The sequence below is a fragment of the Podarcis filfolensis genome (assembly GCF_964270895.1).
Source record: "Podarcis filfolensis genome assembly, chromosome: 8".
In the NCBI taxonomy this organism is placed as follows: domain Eukaryota; kingdom Metazoa; phylum Chordata; class Lepidosauria; order Squamata; family Lacertidae; genus Podarcis; species Podarcis filfolensis.
The window spans coordinates 79,933,551-79,953,219 of NC_139611.1; the positions used below are offsets into that span (position 1 = coordinate 79,933,551).

Consider the following 19,669-nt stretch of genomic DNA (forward strand, 5'->3'; position numbering starts at 1 on the left):
GGCCAATCCCTAAATAAAGATGATACAGTCTCCACTGGCCTTCATTCCAAGGAAACCACACTCTGGGTAAGTGCAGGAGCCCCTAGAGTTTCTCGCCGCTGGGAGATTAGAGTTGTGTGCAACAATATATTTGAGAGGGTTCTGGAAAGTAGGGTGTTTGAGGGAGCAGGGAATCAGTATTTTGGGCAGCCCTGTTGGCAGATGAACAAAAGAAAAAGGCAATCAGGAGTTCTGCCCCTCTAGAGACTGGCCTTGCGACCTTGTGCGAAGATCCTTATAGGATCATTACCCTCTCTTTCCCACAGAGCACTGAAGGTTAATTAGTTAATGGTTTTGGGCCTTCTTAGAAATCCTGAGTGCCATTCTTACAACCGCCGTCGGCAGACCCTGTAACTAATACTCCTGCAAGGGTTAAGTATTCATCGGGGCGAATTCTGTTCCATGCTCTTGCATTCTGAAATCCTCCGAGCAGCATTGTCTATGTGGCTGATGACATCTCTAAAGCCGGCCTGAGCTTGCAGAGAACGCCAGAGTTCCCCTTCAGAGCAGAGAATGACCTTCTGCTTGGCAGAATGAGGAGTGTCGGTAAAAAATGATGTGTGCTTTGCTAGGCAGCTTCAGTGAGCTATGCATAAATGTATCCGTTCATAAATATTTATTCATTAATATAAAATATTCACAGCAAAAGCTTCAGTGTTTGAATTATTTCATGCATTGGCCACATTATGCTGTGTTTATGCTTTGAGTTTTTTTTTCATGGACTTGAAATCAATAGAGATACAGTCATACCTCGGGTTGAAGTAGCTTTGGGATAAGTATTTTTGGGGTTGCACGCTGCGGCGAGCCGGAAGTAACGGAGCACGTCACATCCGGGTTTTGCCGCTCGCGCATGTGCAGATGGTCAAAATTACGTCACGGGCATGCGCAGAAGTGGCGAATTGCAACCTGCGCACACGCGGGTTGTGTTTGTGGGTTGCGTTCGCTTCTGGATGCGAATGGGGCTCTGGAACGGATCCCGTTCGCATCCAGAGGTACCACTGTATGTAAAAGTGGGGCCTTCAAGCAAATGTTGTAAGGTTGTGAACGCCTGTTCGCTATGCCAGCTGTACCATTTTTTCATGGTATAGCTGGGAAGTCTTTGATGTATGGGATTGCTTTTAACTGTTTTAACATGGGGCTGTTTTTAGTGTTGATGTTTTCATTGTGAAAGCACTCCAGTGTATTTTGTAGGAAGTAATTAATAAATGAAATAATTATAATAAATAATGCGGAGGAGCATTCTGAACCAAAGTATACCACCCACCCCTGCTGCAACAACTTCAAGTGGTGCAGTCCTTTCTGCCACTACCACATTCTACTGCTCAAACCTCTCACACATGCAGAGAAGGACGCTATTTCAGTGATGGCAAAATGTGCCGTCTACCAGCTTTCATGGATAGAGAACTGTCTGGGTGTTGGTGTGCGGTGCATACATGCCCTGAACATATAACACCCTCCAACATTTATCTGATAAAAATAGGGATGTCCTATATAATACTAATACTAATAATTTTATTATTTATACCCCACCCATCTGACTGGGTTGCCGCAGCCCTTGTGGGAGGCTCCCACCACACATAAAAACATAATAAAACATTAAACATTGAAAAAACTTCCCTAGACAGGGCTGCTTTCAGATGTCTTCTAAAGGTTGTATAGTGACCTAGCCCCTTGGCTCGGGGTGTGTTTGCATAACTCCATACCCTCCAAAATTTCTCTGATGAAAACAAATAGGGACTTCCTAAAGGAAAAGCAGGATGTTCCAGGATCAAATCAGAAACCAGGGCGGCTTCTGTAAATCTGGGACTGTCCCTGGAAAATAGGGGCACTTGGAGGCTCTGCCCATTTTGTATTTTCTTCTTACAAATATATGCATTTTTAAATGCACACTTTAATGCACCTTGTCAGCACATCTTTGTACTCATTCCTTGTCGGGGAAACTGCACTGTGAAATTTGCAGAAGTGCAAATGGGGTGTTTTGCTAGTAAAGAGGGAAAAAGAGGAAGTGATGATAATGAAAAACAGAAGCTGTCTCACACCATGCTATCTCTCCTTCAAGCAAGCCTCAAAGGAGTTCCTGGTAAAAATAAGGCACATTTTTCATATGTTGTGGACATATAAAGCAGTAAAAGAATTTTGGGAAATGATTTATAATGAGTTGAAAAAAATGTTTAAAGTAATTTTCCCCCTAAAAAACCCTAAAAAAACAAACCTGAACCTTTTCTTTTAGGAATTCTAGCTACTGAAATCCTAAGGGAGCAGAAAAGACTATTTATGCATGTGACCAAGGCTGCACGGATGTTATTGGCCCAGAGATGGAAAGCAGATAAAGTCCCTACCAGAGAAGAACGGCAGATTAACTTGATGGATTATGCCAAATTGGCAAAGATGACCAAAAGGAATCAAGACGACAAAAATTTTAATAAGCAATGGGAGAAATTTATAATTTATCTTAAAAACCATTGTAAACAGTTAAAACTGTTAGTAAGACTGGAATAACACTTGTAGTTTAATGGTGAATTTGGGATATAATGGAGATGTAAAAGATTTGGATTATTGTAAAAGATGCAGGAGGAAATGATTAACAACAGGACCCACAAAGGGGAGGAGGGAAGTCTGAGAGATCCTTTGGAATCTTGTCTTTATGTTGTATATGGATATGTGATTGTAAAACTTTGATCTGAAAACCAAAAACCATTTTCTAAAACAAGAACAACAACAGAGTTCCAGGTAAACTAGCGTTTCAGACTAGTCACCTTCCTGTGCCACCTTGAAGGCTGATTCCACCACGGGTTTGCCTTCGTTATCAAACCAATAAATGCTTTCCTCCTTTTCTTCTGAGTGCCCTCCCTTTAAAGCCACTCGCATTTTAGCCCAGAACAGCTTCTGAGCCTCGGGTTCTGCGGGCCAAGAAATATAGGTCTTCTTTAGCATCACTTTCCGCATGCGGTGATAGGCAGAGAGCTCCCGCTCTGGGATGTCCTCCAGGAAAACAGGGATAAGGACATCCTTGAGTTCATCAAAGAGCCGGTAGCTGGCCAGCTGTATCTCCATGGAGCACCACTCGCTTCGCAGGTACCTCCGGCTAATCACGCAGATGGTATGCCGACTGTTGTGGATGCTGTCGACTATATTGTCTATAATATATTTCCCGGGCTGGAAGTCCCGGTGGTGGAGGCAGAGACGGAAGACAGGACCCCCTCCTTTTTCCAGACTGGGCACCAAGTGCTCCAGCACCCAGCTCTCGTCGGTGGAGTTGTAGGAGACGAAGGCATCGAATTTGTAGTGGTCGTCTTTGCCGTGCCTCCAGTGATCACTGACCCATGCCCGAAGGACGTAGAAGTGGTATTTCAGGCGCCAGTAGGTGCGGTGGTAGAGGAACGGCAGCACCATGTGCAGCAAGAGAGCCGGGAAGGTGAAAAAGAAGAGGTACACGCCCACATCTTGGAAGCAGACATGGGTATCAAAGCTATAGACATAGCTATTAGGCTGCCCAGAATTGCAGGAGTAGTTGTACAGGTAAACCACCTGTACCTGGCTGTTGTTCAGCCACAACTGGAACCAAATGTTATCGCAGGTACAAGACAAGGGGCACTTGCGCAGGTCCAGGTTTCTCAGGGAGGTCAGCTTTTCCATCACGCTGCTATTGATCGTCTGAAGCTCGTTCTTCCCCATTTGCAGGACACGCAGCCTGCTGAGGTTGCCGAAGACCTCCAGGGTCAATGTGCGGAGGCCAGCGTTCTCCAGGTTCAGACTAGTCAAGTTTCTAAGGTTCTTGAATATGCCAGGTGGAAGGTTCCCCATACCGTTACTGCTATCAGCCAGGCTTAGATACCTCAGCTGCCCTAGGTCATCAAAGACATCAGGTGCAATGGAGAGAATTTTGTTTTCTGACAGGTAGAGATAGAGCAAGGACCTCAGGCCCTGGAAGAACTTGGCAGGGATGATTTTCAAGCCATAAGGTTGCTGTCCTTGGAGCTTGAGGTCATAGAGTTTGTGCAGGTTCAAGAAGGGAGGCTGGCTGTGTTGCTTCATGCTGATGTAGTTTATCTTGTTGGCTTTCAGGTCCAGAACCTGGAGAGTGCTCTGCACGGGTTTAAAAAACCAGTGACTAATGTATTCAATATGATTGCCGTCCAGATAGAGATTAGAGAGATTCCTCAGTCCCTCAAACGATGTGTTGGTTAATCTACGGATGTTGTTCCCCCCTAGGTCTAAAATATACAGGCTCCCAAGGTTCTTGAAGACACCGGGGAAGAGGACAGAAACATGGTTGTTTCGGAGATTGAGGGTCTTGAGGCTCTTCAAGTCGTCAAAACTAGTTACGTAGAGATCTGTTAGAAGGTTGTTATCCAAGCGCAGCTCCCTGAGGTGTTGCAGTCCTTTCAAGGCATTTCTGTCCAGGACGGCAATGCTGTTGATATTGAGGTGGAGCGTCTCCAGATTAGGGGCATAGCAGAATGCCTGAGCAGATACAGAAAGGATACGATTGAAGCGGAAAGAGATGGTTGTCAGCTCATTTAAGGGAGCGGTCTTAGGGCAGAACTTTAATTTGTCCAGCAAGTTGTGTTCCACAATCAAAGTCTTCAGCTGGTTTTGTACCACCCAACCCATCTTCTCCCTTACACATCCCAGTGACCTGAGATGGTTCCTTGAAAGATCCAGCAGCAGGATGGGAGGGCATGCGCCAAAGGTGCCGCTATTCACATTCCTGATGTTGTTGCTCTGAAGATGGAGAGACAAGGAATGATTGGATGCATTGAGATGCTCACACAACTTGAGCAGCTGATAGGATTGACTTAAATGCAACCCAGAGTAATTTAGGGTCCAAGGCCGCAAGTCAGAAACTTTTAAGACCCGGAAAATGTCTAGGCTATTCCCCATCAGCTCCAGGCTGCTGAGGTTTCGGAGGTGGACCGTGGCAAAAGAAGATGCATTGGAGATCCTGTTGTAAGAAAGGTCCAGTTTTTTTACATTTCTCAGGAACTCTGGTTCCTTAACGTCCACCCTGTGCAGGGAATTGTTACATAGCAGGAGAGTAGACAAGGAAGTGGGCAGTCTTGGTTCAGACTCCAGGGAGGTCAGGTTATTGTTACACAGATTCAGCACCTTCAGGCTTGTCAGTCTCACTAAGCTCAGAACTACTTCTTCAAAGTTCTCCAACTTGTTGAAATGGAGCTGCAGCGCCAGGAGGTTCTGAAATGGACGAAATGTATCCTCTTGGATTTTGCTCAATTGGTTATGGTGCAAGATGAGGGAGGTGAGGTTTGGCAAACCCAGGAAGACATCTTTGGATAGATTCACAAGGCTGTTGCAGGAAAGGTTGAGGGTCTTCAAGTCTGTGAGGTTCTCGAAGGCCCCACCTTCTATCACTTCCATTTTGTTGAAGCTCAGTTGCAGGACCTTCAGCTTTGGGAGGTGTTGGAAGCTCCCGTAAGGCAAGAACCGAATGAAATTATGGGATGCATTGACCACTGTGGCATTGTTGGGAAGGTCCTTCACGGCGCTGGAGATATCTTTCAGGAAGCGCTGCATGCACTTGAAATAACCTGGATCCCACTCGGAATGGTAGCAGTTCCTGAAACCGTAAGCAGCTGCCCATTGGGTGTGAAGTAGAATGAAAGCCAGGAAAGGAAGCAGGAGACCCATTTGGCCCATCTCTGATTTGGGATGCTCAGCCTTGGGTCACCAGAAAAACCTGGAACCAAAGAACATTAACTGTGAGACTTCTTTGAACTTCTGTGAAAGACAATGTGAGAGTTTGAAAGTTAGGAGTATTGCCGTATTTTTCGCTCCATAAGACGCACCAGACCATAAGACACACCTAGTTTTTGGAGGAGGAAAACAAGAAAAAAAATATTTTGAATCCCAGAAGCCAGAACAGCAAGAGGGATTGCTGCGCAGTGAAAGCAGCGATCCCTCTTGCTGTTCTGGCTTCTGGAATAGCTGCATAGCCTGCATTCGCTCCATAAGACGCACACACATTTCCCCTTACTTTCTAGGAAGGAAAAAGTGCGTCCTATAGAGCAAAAAATACGGTATTTAACATCTTTCCGCAGGGCCTGCAAGACAGAGCTGTTCCACCTGGCCTTTGGTTTGGATTCATTCTGACCCTTATGTTTCCCTCCCCTTATGGTCTTGATTCATCGGCTACTTTTAAAATGAGGCTGCATTTTAAATTGCATTTTAACCTGTATTTTAACTTGGTCTTTTTCTTTTTCCCCTATTATGTTTTTACCATGATTTTATTGGTGTTAGCTGCCCTGAGCCCGGCTCTGGCCAGGGAGGGCGGGGTATAAATAAAAGTTATTATTATTATGATTATTATTCCATTTATGGATGTTTTTTGACGAGGCATCCTAAGGTGATTATAATTTAATAGGCAGTGACATATATAAAAATAGAATAAGTGTTTATGACCATATTTTATATACACACACAAACAATTCAAAAGAAGAATAACCCATACATAAAACCAATACAAATCCAAGGCAGGTCCCAACTGCGATAAACATCTCAATTTAGGATGTTTGCTGAAAGAGGGAAGCTTTTAGCAAGTCCTGACAATGGACAAAGACATCTCAGGAGCTCTGCATAAAATGCACCAATCAAGCCCCAGCACCTTTTACTGCATAGGGCTGTCATCTGATTAAAGGAATCTTAGGTGATTCATTGTTGGAATTCGTTGTATGAGTTGTAGTTGATTCATTCCTTAATCTATCAATTAAATCTCCATTTGAGTAAAAACAGTACCATGGTTCAGAAGCAAGACATGCTTGCTTTCTTTTTAGATGATGTACGCATGTGTCCTGACAAGATTTATCTAAGATGAGGAGAAGGAAAAAATGTCATGCCTCATTTCAAATACCGTAGTCCTTTTTCATTCAATTTACGTTTCTAGCATTACTGAGGACATGGGATGGGGTGAATGAAGATGGTTTAGATGAAGAATTGATTTGGTATATTTATTCTATATTTATTGTTAGGTGCTAGGATGCTTATCGCAGGAAAATGAAAATATTTAGAGGAATGAAAGAAAGATTTATGGTATAGTCAAGTTGGTAGATAGTTACTGCTGAAAAAGTTACTAAGAAATTAAGGTATTACTAAACGACAATCAAAAAATTGTCAACAATGTGGCAAAATTTTATTTAGAGTTTGGAGTTTAGAGTTTGGATTTGATATCGCGCTTTATCACTACCCTAAGGAGTCTCAAAGCGGCTAACAATCTCCTTTCCCTTCCTCCCCCACAACAAACACTCTGATTTTATATATTAATGATGACAATTGTGTTAAATTGCCTCTTGTGAAATATGCTACTATTTGGAATTCTTATTAACTTTTCAGCTTTGAGTGAGGATATAAAACCTTGACGACAGTACCCTGATATATCTAAATAAAACAATTTTTTATTTTAAAATGTTACTAACCCACCCAACAACATTGCTTCCCCAGAAAATGAGAATGAAACAACCCAAATTTCTACGTTGTGTGTGTTTAATTCTAGTTTTCATTTAATGCATTCGCCTCGCCTAAGGCACGGACCACCCCTGGAGCCACTGGAACACCCCCCCCCAAAAAAAATTTGGTGACTTTTGCTATATAAAGGTAAAGGGACCCCTGACCATTAGGTCCAGTCATGGCCGACTCTGGGGTTGCGGCGCTCATCTCGCTTTACTGGCCGAGGGAGCTGGTGTACAGCTTCCAGGTCATGTGGCCAGCATGACTAAGCTGCTTCTGGTGAACCAGAGCAGCGCACGGAAACGCCGTTTACCTTCCCGCCGGAGTGGTACCTATTTATCTACTTGCACTTTGATGTGCTTTCGAACTGCTGGGTTGGCAGGAGCAGGGACCGAGCAACGGGAGCTCACCCCATCGTGGGGATTCGAACCGTCGACCTTCTGATCAGCAAGCCCTAGGCTCTGTGGTTTAACCCATATACATTGGCATTTATTTGCATGGGGGGGACGACAGGTTAGTGCTCCTCGCCCCTGACTTTTTAATGGACTTCTATTCTTTTGCTTCTGCCACCTACCACAGCTCATTCTCCAGCCCCAAGAAGGAAAGAAGAAAGGAAGAGGCGGCGTGATTGGAGAATGTCACCAGTGCAAAATTAGAGCTTTGGGGTGCTCTGCAGCTGCTAAGCTGGGAAAAGCAGAACCTTTTAAGTGAAAAGAGGCCCCTCCATTCCTCTCCCCCACGCCATCCGGACCTATTAGAACTGTGTTTTTTGCCTGAGGAGGAAGTGAGAAGCAGCGAGGTCTGGTGCAGCAACAACAGTGGTGCTATTTTTCATGAGAAAGAGGTGCCAGAACTCACTATGAATGCCTCCCTTGTTCTCTTGTAATTGCAATGGCGCCCACCTGAGAGGTGTCAGAATTGAGTTCCAGTGAGTTCCGGCTGGGGGAAAAAGCCCTGCATACTGTATTTCTCTTCTCAGCTTTATTTTAGAACAGGAAGATCCCTGATCTTTGTGCACCTTTTCAGACACCACCACTACTCTGTTGGGAAGGTAGCACCATACAGTTGGAGGAAGCACAGGTGATGCATTTTTATCTTTTATTTCAACTGTGTATTAAGTTCCCCCCCAAAAAAACTTTATAAGCAAGCATTTTAACAATGCTTTATAAAAACGATAGGGTAAGTCAACATGCGTTATATTGGGGGAGGGTCAGTCTGAACGGAACCCCATGCACCTTCCAGACCTGTGATCTGGGGCAGGGGGACCATGTAGAATGTATGAAAGCAAGCTAGCCAAACCAGCTCATTTGTCTGGATAGTGCATTTGTCTGGCAAGTTAAGCACGACAATTAGCATAACCAAGTAAGTTGCTCTGTGCCGTAAAACAAATGCCATCAGGCATGGGTAGGCAAACTAAGGCCCGGGGGCCGGATCCGGCCCAATCGCTTTCTAAATCCGGCGCACGGATGGTCCAGGAATCAGCGTGTTTTTACATGAGTAGAATGTGTCCTTTTATTTAAAGTGCATCTCTGGGTTATTTGTGGGGCCTGCCTGGTGTTTTTACATGAGTAGAATGTGTCCTTTTATTTAAAATGCATCTCTGCGTTATTTGTGGGGCATAGGAATTCGTTCATTTTTCCTTCAAAATATAGTCTGGCCCCCCACAAGGTCTGAGGGACAGTGGACCGGCCCCCCACTGCAAAAGTTTGCTGACCCCTGCCATAAGGGGTTGCTCTTAGGACTCGATCCCTCCCAGTTCCAGTGCTTTTTTTCTAAAAAAAAATATGTTTAGGGGGTACTCTCATTTTCCTACTCATATTGAAATACTGCCCCTCAAGGAGGCCAAATTTAGATTCACAAAATGTTTAGGGGTATGCGTACCCCTGCATCCCCCCAGGAAAAAAGCACTGCCCATTTCCATTATATGAAATTGCCTTAAAACTGAATTAGGTTATTTATTGGTCCATCTAGCATGGAATCTACCCTGACCAGCAGCAACTGTACAGTGGGGAGCAGCGAATGCCCCCCTCACATTTTCTGGGAGCTGTTCTTTGGTAAGGGTGCTGGGAGCTATTATGACAGGGTGGTCCAATGTGCGACCCAACCCTGAGGCCTTTTTCGGCGGCCCTCAGCAACGTTTGAGACACACACACACACACACACACACACACACACACACACACACACACTTATCACAGGCCTCATGCTGCCTTCCCAAAGCTGGGTAAGCAAGCCACTAGGCTTTGGAAAGAAGGTACGAGGCCTCTGACAAAGGGACGCGAGTGGCGCTGTGGGTTAAACCACAGAGCCTAGGACTTGCCGATCAGATGGTCGGCGGTTCGAATCCCCACGACAGGGTGAGCTCCCGTTGCTCGGTCCCTGCTCCTGCCAACCTAGCAGTTCGAAAGCACATCAAAGTGCAAGTAGATAAATAGGTACCGCTCCAGCGGGAATGTAAACGGCGTTTCTGTGCGCTGCTCTGGTTCGCCAGAAGAGGCTTAGTCCTGCTGGCCACATGACCCAGAAGCTGTACACTGGCTCCCTTGGCCTATAGAGCGAGATGAGCGCTGCAGCCCCAGAGTCGGTCACGACTGGACCTAATGGTCAGGGGCCCCTTTACCTTTACTTTACTATGAGGCCTCTGACAGGATTCTGGAACCTTTCCACCTCCTTTCCACGCCTCCTTCCCAAAACACGGCAACTCGCTTAGCCAGCTTTGGGAAGGCCCTGAAATCCTGCCACTATTTTGTGGCATTTTGGTTTGGTCCTAATGAAGGCATTGTCTTATTGTGGATTTTGGGGTTTTTAAAAAAATATTCTTAAGACCTCCTGCATGCAAATCTTGTATCCTACCACCAGGGATAGGCAAATCTGTCAATTATAGTTCCTGTCGGTTTCAATTCTCCATTTTTTTTCTTTTTTTAAGTGCTCACAAACATTCATCAGCGAATTTCTCCTGGCACACACGTTTATATGAAATGTTGCCTAATATACACATTCTTTGCTAAGCGACTCCCCCTGATATCATGGGTTTTGACGTTATTTTCACTAATATATGCACAATTTTTAATGCACCATTTAAAATGCACAATTTACCTTCGTGTATGCATTTTGATATGCGTTAGCTGGACAGAGAACTTCATTGCAAAATTCGGAGAAGTGCAAATTTAGAAGTGCGGTTGTGCTTTGGTTCACATATTTTTTTCCAGAAAGTTCACATTAGCTAGGTTTACCTTTAAATATAAACTGAATTGAATTTCTGTTCTATCCCTACCTGGGAGTAAGTCCCATTTAACTTTGCTGGGCTTTAAATGCATGGTGTACATTTTGAGTAGTAGTCCTCTTCATCTATTTTAAGACAATTTGTTGTGGTTACATTTTAGTATCTCAAAATAATTGTGGCAATGCAGTCACCTCGACCTTTTAAAGGGAATAGACTGCATGCACACCTAGTATACAGAGTTGGAATCAACGGGATGCAACTCATCTGCCCCTGCAGATTGACATACAGTGGTACCTTGGTTCTCAAACTTAATCCATTCCAGGGGTCAGTTCAACTCTCGAAACAGTTTGAAAACCACCAAGGCACAGCTTCCGATTGGCTGCAGGAGCTTCCTGCACTCAATCGGAAGCCACAGAAGCCGCGTCGGATGTTCGGCTTCCAAAAAACGTTTGCAAACCAGAACACTCACTTCCAGGTTTGCGGCATAGGGAGCCAAGCTGTTTTAGTACCAAGGTACGGCGCTGTGGGTTAAACCACAGAGCCCAGGACTTGCCGATCAGAAGGTCGGCGGTTCAAATCCCCGTGATGGGGTGAGCTCCCGTTGCTTGGTCCCTGCTCCTGCCAATCTAGCAGTTCAAAAGCACGTCAAAGTGCAAGTAGATAAATAGGTACCGCTCCGGTGGGAAGGTAAATGGCATTTCCGTGCGCTGCTGTGGTTCACCAGAAGTCATGCTGGCCATGTATGCCGGCTCCCTTGGCCAATAAAGCGAGATGAGAGCCGCAACCCCAGAGTCGGCCACGACTGGACCTAATGGTCAGGGGTCCCTTTACCTTTACCTTTACCACAGTAACCTGCATGGAAAGGGCAGATAGAGAGGAACCTCCAGTCTTCCTAGACTGTCCTTTTTGTGCTGACCCTTTGATCTTCCTTCCACATTAGACCAATGCTCTTAGGGTTGCTAACCTCATTTCCCCTCCAAATGAAAACCAAATTGAATTTATCTCCCCTGACCTACTTACTCCAGAGCTATGTGGCCCCCTCCTATATGAAAGCCTATAAAGTTGATCCTGGCTGGGGTTAGATTGCAGTGCTATAGCTTAGGGCCCCACTTTCTTGGGGGCCCCCAAAAAAAGTAAAGGAAAAAAACTTGGATGTACATTTCCAAAATATAAGATAAAAAACAAATAAAATAAAACCTACATACGGCAACAGTGTTTTGTGTTGTGTAGGCTCTTATTTGTTATGTGCAAATGACTTTAGATACCTATTAGGTCCATGAATTACCATATAACATATATTCAACACGAAAAACAGCGACAATCTGTTGTTGACAAAGGACAGCTGGACATATAAAGGACCCCATTACCTTCAGTAGCTTAGGGCCTCATCAAACCTAAATGTGGCCTGGTATATAAAGTTGCATATATATATATATATATATATATATATATATAGAGAGAGAGAGAGAGAGAGAGAGAGAGAGAGAGAGAGAGAGAGAGCATATAAAGTTGATGCTGGCTGGGGTTAGATTGCAACAGTGGCTCATTTCTCTCACTCCAACCACAGTGAGCAAAATGTGACGTAAAAATCCCATTACATACTGCCTACAATTTTTAAATTGCACGGTGGGAAATTATTCCCAGGAATATTTATAGGATCCTATAAATACACACAACACAAGCAAGACTTGGGAAGTTCCTACCTGATTCCGCCAGCGATTTAGATCTTCATGTTCTCCTTGGCACCGGTGCAGCTAGTTCTGCTTTCAGACAGTCACTGATCTAGTATGAGTTGCTCTCTTTCTTTCTAACTTGTTTGAGAGAGTTGGGTGTTGCATGATTTAAATTTAAGGGGGAAGTGAGCTGGACTGTCGTCTTTCAGTTTTGTTTCTGACAGACGGAAACATTGTGTTCTCCTTTTACGGTGACGGGTGACTGGAGAAAGGTGACAAAAGAGGGCACCTGGGCCCGGGTGGTAAGGGAGCAGGGCACAGCAGTGGATCGGGACAATATTCTACTTGAAAATAGGGATATTCCATTGCCATGCCAGCTGGGGTTCTTGGCAGTTGTCACCTGACTTCTCCTGCAAGCAGAGCAATAAAAAAGTGTTCCCAAGCTGATCGGTTAAAGAGTGCTTTCACCAACCCTATATCCCCACATACTTAGGGATTAGAAGCTTGAAAAAACGAGGAATACAATCAGAAATCAAGTCTATCTCCCTTCCTTCCTGAATTTAAGATTGGAAAAATGAAAAACTGAAACAAACAGATCCACTCGTTCCTAGTGGTAAGGTAAAAAGGTAAAGGGACCCCTGACCATTAGGTCCAGTCGTGGCCGACTCTGGGGTTGCGGCACTCATCTCGCTTTACTGGCCGAGGGAGCCGGGGTACAGCTTCCGGGTCATGTGGCCAGCATGACTAAGGTGCTTATGGCGAACCAGAGCAGCGTACGGAAACGCTGTTTACCTTCCCGCCGGAGCAGTACCTATTTATCTACTTGCACTTTGACGTGCTTTCGAACTGCTAGGTTGGCAGGAGCTGGGACCGAACCGCCGACCTTCTGATTGGCTAGTCCTAGGCTCTGTGGTTTAACCCACAGCGCCACCCGCGTCCCTCAGTGGTAAGGTAGCACAACTGAAATCTGGTTTTTGTGAACTATTATCACAACTCTTCTTAAAATCCATTGCTTCTACAAGTGGGATGGGTTTAAGATCTCCCAAGACCAGGTTTTCCTGCAAATTTCTGCTGCTCTCCCATTCTCTTAGCTCTTGCCTCTTCCAGCCCTGAAATAGCACCTTTCTCGTTCCACTCTTCTCAGAACAATACAATTACACGTCATAATTTGTGAGAGAAAGAATATATGCTTTTTCATTTTAAAAATGATAATAAATTGAATATTTTGGCCACATTCAACACCCTTTCTTGTTATAGTGGTTGTGCTTTTACTCAAGAGGAAACAATTCCATGCCCCTGAGTATTGCAGCTGGCCAGTGAGAGTGATCATATGACTCATTTTAAAACATGCTTTACATTTTGATTATTCAGCATAGCATAACCATTATAGTTTACAGCACAGATTCAATATTCACAAGTGCACAAGTGCTTTGGGTTCATTTATTTCACTGCAATCCCGCAGCTCCTCCAGATGTCCTGCGTTGATCATTCATCCTGATTTGCTTACGCAGAGGTTAGATTAAATCCAGTCTCTACTTGGCCTTTGTCCCGATTTCTTTGCGGGGTGTTTATGCAACAAGGGTGCATAAATCCTGATTTGCTTGAGGGTGTTTTTAGGTCTTCCCACAAATCAGTGGCTTATTCTGCACTTCCCAACGCATTTCCCCATCTCCTTTCTAACTGCAAAAGTGACACTCCTTTTTTAAAAATGGATTTGTTGTGTTGGGGCAGGAGAGGGGAATCTTTTACTGCCTTCCTTTCTAGTTGTGGATAGGTGGGGTCAGAGGCTAAAGTCAAAGGTGTGGAGCAATGCACATATATCAGTGGCAGAATTGGGGCTTTCAAATTTCAGCAGTGCCCTGTGTGGTACCAATATTGACCCTCCCCCTCCGCCCGCCTCTCACCTTCTGAACTACATCATTGTTGCGGTGACCCCTGCAGTGCCTTCTTGGCTCAGCACCCAGGGCAGGCAAACCTGTCATGCTCCCCTAAACGTGGCACTTCATCAGGGCTGGGTTTAGGTTTGATGAGGCCCTCAGCTACTGAAGGTAATGGGACCCTTTATATGTCCAGCTGTCCTTTGTCAACAACAAATTGTTGCTGTTTTTGGTGTTGAATAGATGCTATATAGTAATTTAAGGACCTAATAGGTATCTAAGGCCATTTGCACATGTTGCCATGCAACCAGTCCATGCAGAATGTAAAGGTAATGGTAAAGGGACCCCTGACCATTACATCCATTCGCGGACAACTCTGGGGTTGTGGCGCTCATCTCGCTTTATTGGCCGAGTGAGCTGGTGTACAGCTTCCGGGTCATGTGGCCAGCATGACTAAGCTGCTTCTGGCGAACCAGAGCAGCGCATGGAACGCCGTTTACCTCCCCGTCGCAGCGGTACCTATTTATCTACTTGCACTTTGACGTGCTTTCGAACTGCTAGGTTGGTAGGAGCAGGGACCAAGCAACGGGAGCTCACCCCGTCACGGGGATTCGAACCGCCAACCTTCTGATCGGCAAGTCCTAGGCTCTGTGGTTTAACCCACAGTGCCACCCGCGTCCCATTTGCACATGCTGCCATGCAATTAGTCCATGCAGAATGTAGGCACCCTATATATAGAAATGAGCAAACCAGTGATATTTTAGGGAGCAGGCTAGCAGGCGGGGCCCATTACTTACACCATAGGAGCCTACACAACACAAAACACTGGTACTGTATATAGGTTCTATTTTATTTGTTTCTTTATCTTAGATTTTGGAATTGTACATCCAGTCCCCCCCTTTACATTGGGGGGGGCAAGAAAGTGGGGTCCTAAGCTATAGCATGTTTAGCTTATACTAGGTAAATCTGGCACTGTACTGCATACATTCCATGTTTATATTTCTATACTCTCCATCCAGGCGAACAAGAAGCATTATCCGAGTTCAAGGAGATTATCAGAGTTCCAAGGAGCTCAAGGGAACTTTCTTCTGAGTAGATGTGAACATTGAACAGGGTTCTGAGGCATCGCAGATACGCCTGCAAAGCTTGTTTGTCTCGGCATGGTAGCAAGCGTTAACAAATTAACCATGCCCGCTGCGAGCATCAATGGCACAGTCTGCCACCTTCATCTCTCTCCGACAAGGTTTTTATTTTAGTGTGCTGTTGGACACAAAATGCAGAACAGCTGGAAAGGTGCTAATGTGCAGTTTGGGAAACAGGAGGGGGAGGCAATCAGACGTGTGTGTGTGTGTGTGTGTGTGTGTGTGTGTGTGTTTATTACAGGCAATGCCAGGGACAGCAGGGACGCAGGTTATATAAGGCTAGGGTGAGCTCATTTTCCATACTTAAAACAAACTGCCCAAACCATATTAAAACATCTTTTTGGCTTGTACTTCCTCTTCTTCACCTTCATCCGTGGGCAGGTGATTTTTTTTTGCATCCTTGTGAATAGCTTTAAGGCGCTCCTGTTATTGTACCTGTTACACATTTATTTTTATTTATTTCACAAAATTTATACATGTTTTTTAGTCGTGTCCAACTCTTCGTGACCCCATGGACCAGAGCACGCCAGGCACTCCTGTCTTCCACTGCTTCCCGCAGTTTGGTCAAACTCATGCTGGTAGCTTCAAGAACACTATCCAACCATCTCGTCCTCTGTCGTCCCTTTCTCCTTGTAAAACAAACAAACAAACAAACCTCAAGCAGTTTTCAGAAAGATAAAGACAATACAGTGGTACCTCGGGTTACATACGCTTCAGGTTACATACACTTCAGGTTACAGACTCCGCTAACCCAGAAATCGTGCTTCAGGTTAAGAACTTTGCTTCAGGATGAGAACAGAAATCGTGCTCCGGCGGCGCGGCAGCAGCAGGAGGCCCCATTAGCTAAAGTGGTGCTTCAGGTTAAGAACAGTTTCAGGTTAAGTACGGACCTCCGGAACTAATTAAGTACTTAACCCGAGGTACCACTGTAAATAGAATCAAGAAAAGAAAAATCACAACCCTACTTTAAAACACAGAAAAGTTCAAATACTAAAACAGGTTAAGATTTCTTATGTATGCAGTGACTGATTTCATAAATCAATATATTGGTTGATTGTGAGACCCTCCAAGTGGTGGCAAAAAGATTAAAATGATTAAGTTATCAGTTAAAAACAACAACTATTTAAAACATTTAAAAACTGCTAAAATTGACAATAAGCTAAAGAGCAGATTGAAACACACGGCAACATTTTATATATCTGGTTGTGCTAGCCTAAACAAAAATGGCTTTAGAAGGAATACAGCGAAGGTGTCTGTTTGACGTCAATAGGCAAGCATTGTGCACTCATTTCCCTCCTGGTCCCTCTTCCATGATCAATGAACAGCAGCACAAATGTTCCTAATGCTACTGAAAAGCTCTGGCTTCATCTTGAGAAACGCCCCTGCGAGGAGCGAGCCTTGCAATAACCCCTTGCCCTTACGCCAACACTGCAAGCTCCTGCCACTGCCATTTATTAATTGCTTTCGGTCCTGCAAATGCACAGTAATAGAAAAGAAAAATCGTTTGCTTAGGATGCACATTGATTTCCCAATAACTTTGCCGTTTTTTAAAAAAAGATGGCGGTACAACGCACAGTGTGCTCCGCATATCAAGCTGTCGACACCTGCCTCTGAATCCTCCGTAAAAACAATTCATGGGACCCTTTCTCGTAGGTCACGGTGTGCTGCTTTCTCCCATGCGTCAACAGCTAAGTGGGCGCAAGAGGTTCAGCTAGCTATGGCTGAGGTTTCCTCTACAATCAAGCGGCCTATAAATTTTATGAAATAAGAAAAATAAATTACATCATTAGATTGGGGGCGGGGAATCCACTCTTCTTAGTGAGCTGGGGAAGTGGATATCTCTGGGTTTTCTGAGACTCCATCAGCTGATATGAGAATGTGACGATTCGAGGATGTGGCGAGTTTTGGAAAGTGATGTGGTATGTGCGCATGGGTGAGTGGGCTTTCATGTGGGCTAAGGTTGCCAGCAGACCAGAGAAAGTACTGTCCAGGTGCTATTTTTGCTTCCTGAACAGTTGTCAGAAGGCAGATTCTTCCAGGACTAGTTTTCATAATGCCCATGTGAATAGCAACAACCATTTTAATGCAATAATAATAATAATAATAATAATTGGTATTTGCTTTTGTGTGCACACACACAAAAGCTCATACCAATAACTAACTTTGTTGGTCTCTAAGGTGCTACTGGAAGGAATTTTTTTATTTTATTTATTTTATTTTGTTTTGTTTCGACTACGGCAGACCAACACGGCTACCTACCTGTAAATAATAATAATAATAATAATAATAATAATAATAATAAAGGTAGAATGGTTACATTGTTGCATGCATTGCAATCTCTGAGTGGCAAGAGATTCCAGGATTGCCAGCACTTATCCAGGTTTTGTTTTTCTTGGAATGAAGAACTGTGTTGTTGTTGTTGTTGTTGTTAATTGCCAACCTAAGCTGGGCTGCAACACCAAAACACAATATTCTTCTTCTTCTTCTTCTTCGGCGATCCCTCGTAACTGAGTAAGATTGTCTTCCATAAACACGGTTTTAACAATGAGTCTGTCAGTGACTGTGGAGGCCAGTTCTGGATCCACACGTCCTTCCACAGTGGGGACATTGGTTTCTGGGAGGGAGATGATCACGGTGCGGATTTGCCAAGTGGCTTGAGCAAAGTGTCTGGGCCGTTCTAGCTTCTCCTGATTGCTTCGGCCACAGAACCTTTCAAACACTTCTCTGCACATCCGCAAGCAGAGGCAATGCTGCTTCTGAACGCCAGTTGGTGGGAGCCACAGGAGAGGAAAGTGCTGTTGCGATCAGGTCCTGTTCGTGGGCTTCCTGCCTGTACGTTTCCAAGCACAATTCAAAGTGTTGGTGTTGACCTTTCAAACCCTAAATGGCCTCGGCCCAGTATACCTGAAGGAGCGTCTCCACCCCCATCGTTCTGCCCAGACGCTGAGGTCCAGCGCCGAGGGCCTTCTGGCGGTTCCCTCACTGCAAGAAGCAAAGCTACAGGGAACCAGGCAGAGGGCCTTCTTGGTAGTGGCACCCACCCTGTGGAACACCCTCCCATCAGATGTCACAGAGATAAACAATTACCTGACATTTAGAAGACATCTGAAGGCAGCCCTGTTCAGGGAAGTTTTTAATGTGTGACATTTTAATGTATTTTTAATCTTTGTTGGAAGCCGCCCAGAGTGGCTGGGGAAACCCAGCCAGATGGGCGGGGTACAAATAAATTATTATTATTATTATTATTATTATTATTATTATTATTATTATTATTCCTGCAGGCATCTGGGTGGCCACTGGGAGAACAAGATGCTGGATCTGATGAACCACTAGCCTGATCCAGCATCTCTCCTTATGTTCTTACTTCTATATTTGTTGTGCCAAGCACAGCTGTTATTTTGTGCATTAGTTAAATCATTCAGGTGGGACCATCAGGTTGTTTCAAACCATTTGCTTGGCCCCAGAACTGTTTTATATTAAGAATTGTCGAGCCCAGCATATCCAGGGATATGCACTGACGCTAGTTACCAGAGTCAAAGAGAACAGCTGGGAACCGCTGTATTCTTGACAATAGAAAAAAAAGGATTGACAGATAAACTTGTTTTCGTTTTTTAAAAATCTGCATAGCAAAATGCTCACGCAGGTGAGATCTGAGGACTGTCAACCGACGAAGGAATTAACCACTGGCATTTTAACCAACGGGTGAGCTGGTTACATTTCAAAGCATTTAGTCAACGTAGATATAGATACCGTTTTGAGGTATTGAAGAAAATGTACCTACAGTTTAATAAATGCTTACTCTTAAAAAGCAAATTCCTCTTTCATATTTCCTCTGTTACGGTTAGCACATGGGTAGGCAAACTAAGGCCAGGGGGCCAGATCCAGCCCAATTGCCTTCTAAATCCGGCCTGAGGACGGTCTGGGAATCAGTGTGTTTTTACATGAGTAGAATGTGCCCTTTTATTTAAAATGCACCTCTGGGTTATTTGTGGGGCCTGCCTGGTGTTTTTACATGAGTAGAATGTGTGCTTTTATTTAAAATGCTTCTCTGGGTTATTTGTGTGGCATAGGAATTAGTTCATCCCCCCCCCCCAAAAAATATAGTCCAGCCCCCCCCCCCACAAGGTCTGAGGGACAGTGGACCGGCCCCCTACTGAAAAGGTTTGCTGACCCCTGGGTTAGCATATTAGAACCATCGGGTGGGGGGGGGGAGTGAACCCACACTCTTCGTTTCACCCACTAAAGAGGAAATTT

General features: G+C 44.6%; 1 protein-coding gene across 2 annotated transcripts; it reads right to left on the reverse strand.

Moving 5' to 3' along the window:
• Positions 1-2,456: 2,456 nt before the first annotated feature.
• On the reverse strand, positions 2,457-12,594 carry LOC310768574 (uncharacterized protein). Of its 2 annotated transcripts, XM_083626918.1 has the most exons (3): positions 12,427-12,471; positions 6,793-6,862; positions 2,457-5,737 (listed from the first exon to the last, which is right to left on the reverse strand). In XM_083626918.1, the coding sequence occupies exon 3, from the start codon at positions 5,695-5,697 to the stop codon at positions 2,788-2,790; it is 2,910 nt and encodes a 969-aa protein (XP_083483044.1). In that variant the 5' UTR covers positions 5,698-5,737; positions 6,793-6,862; positions 12,427-12,471; the 3' UTR covers positions 2,457-2,787. The 2 variants fall into 2 exon arrangements, with proteins under 2 accessions (XP_083483044.1, XP_083483045.1); XM_083626919.1 differs by lacking the exon at positions 6,793-6,862 and having other exon boundaries at positions 12,427-12,594.
• Positions 12,595-19,669: the final 7,075 nt, after the last annotated feature.

Bases quoted from the DNA above. Each gene is read 5' to 3' on its own strand.
- LOC310768574 (XM_083626919.1), bottom strand. From the start codon at position 5,697: ATGGGCCAAATGGGTCTCCTGCTTCCTTTCCTGGCTTTCATTCTACTT.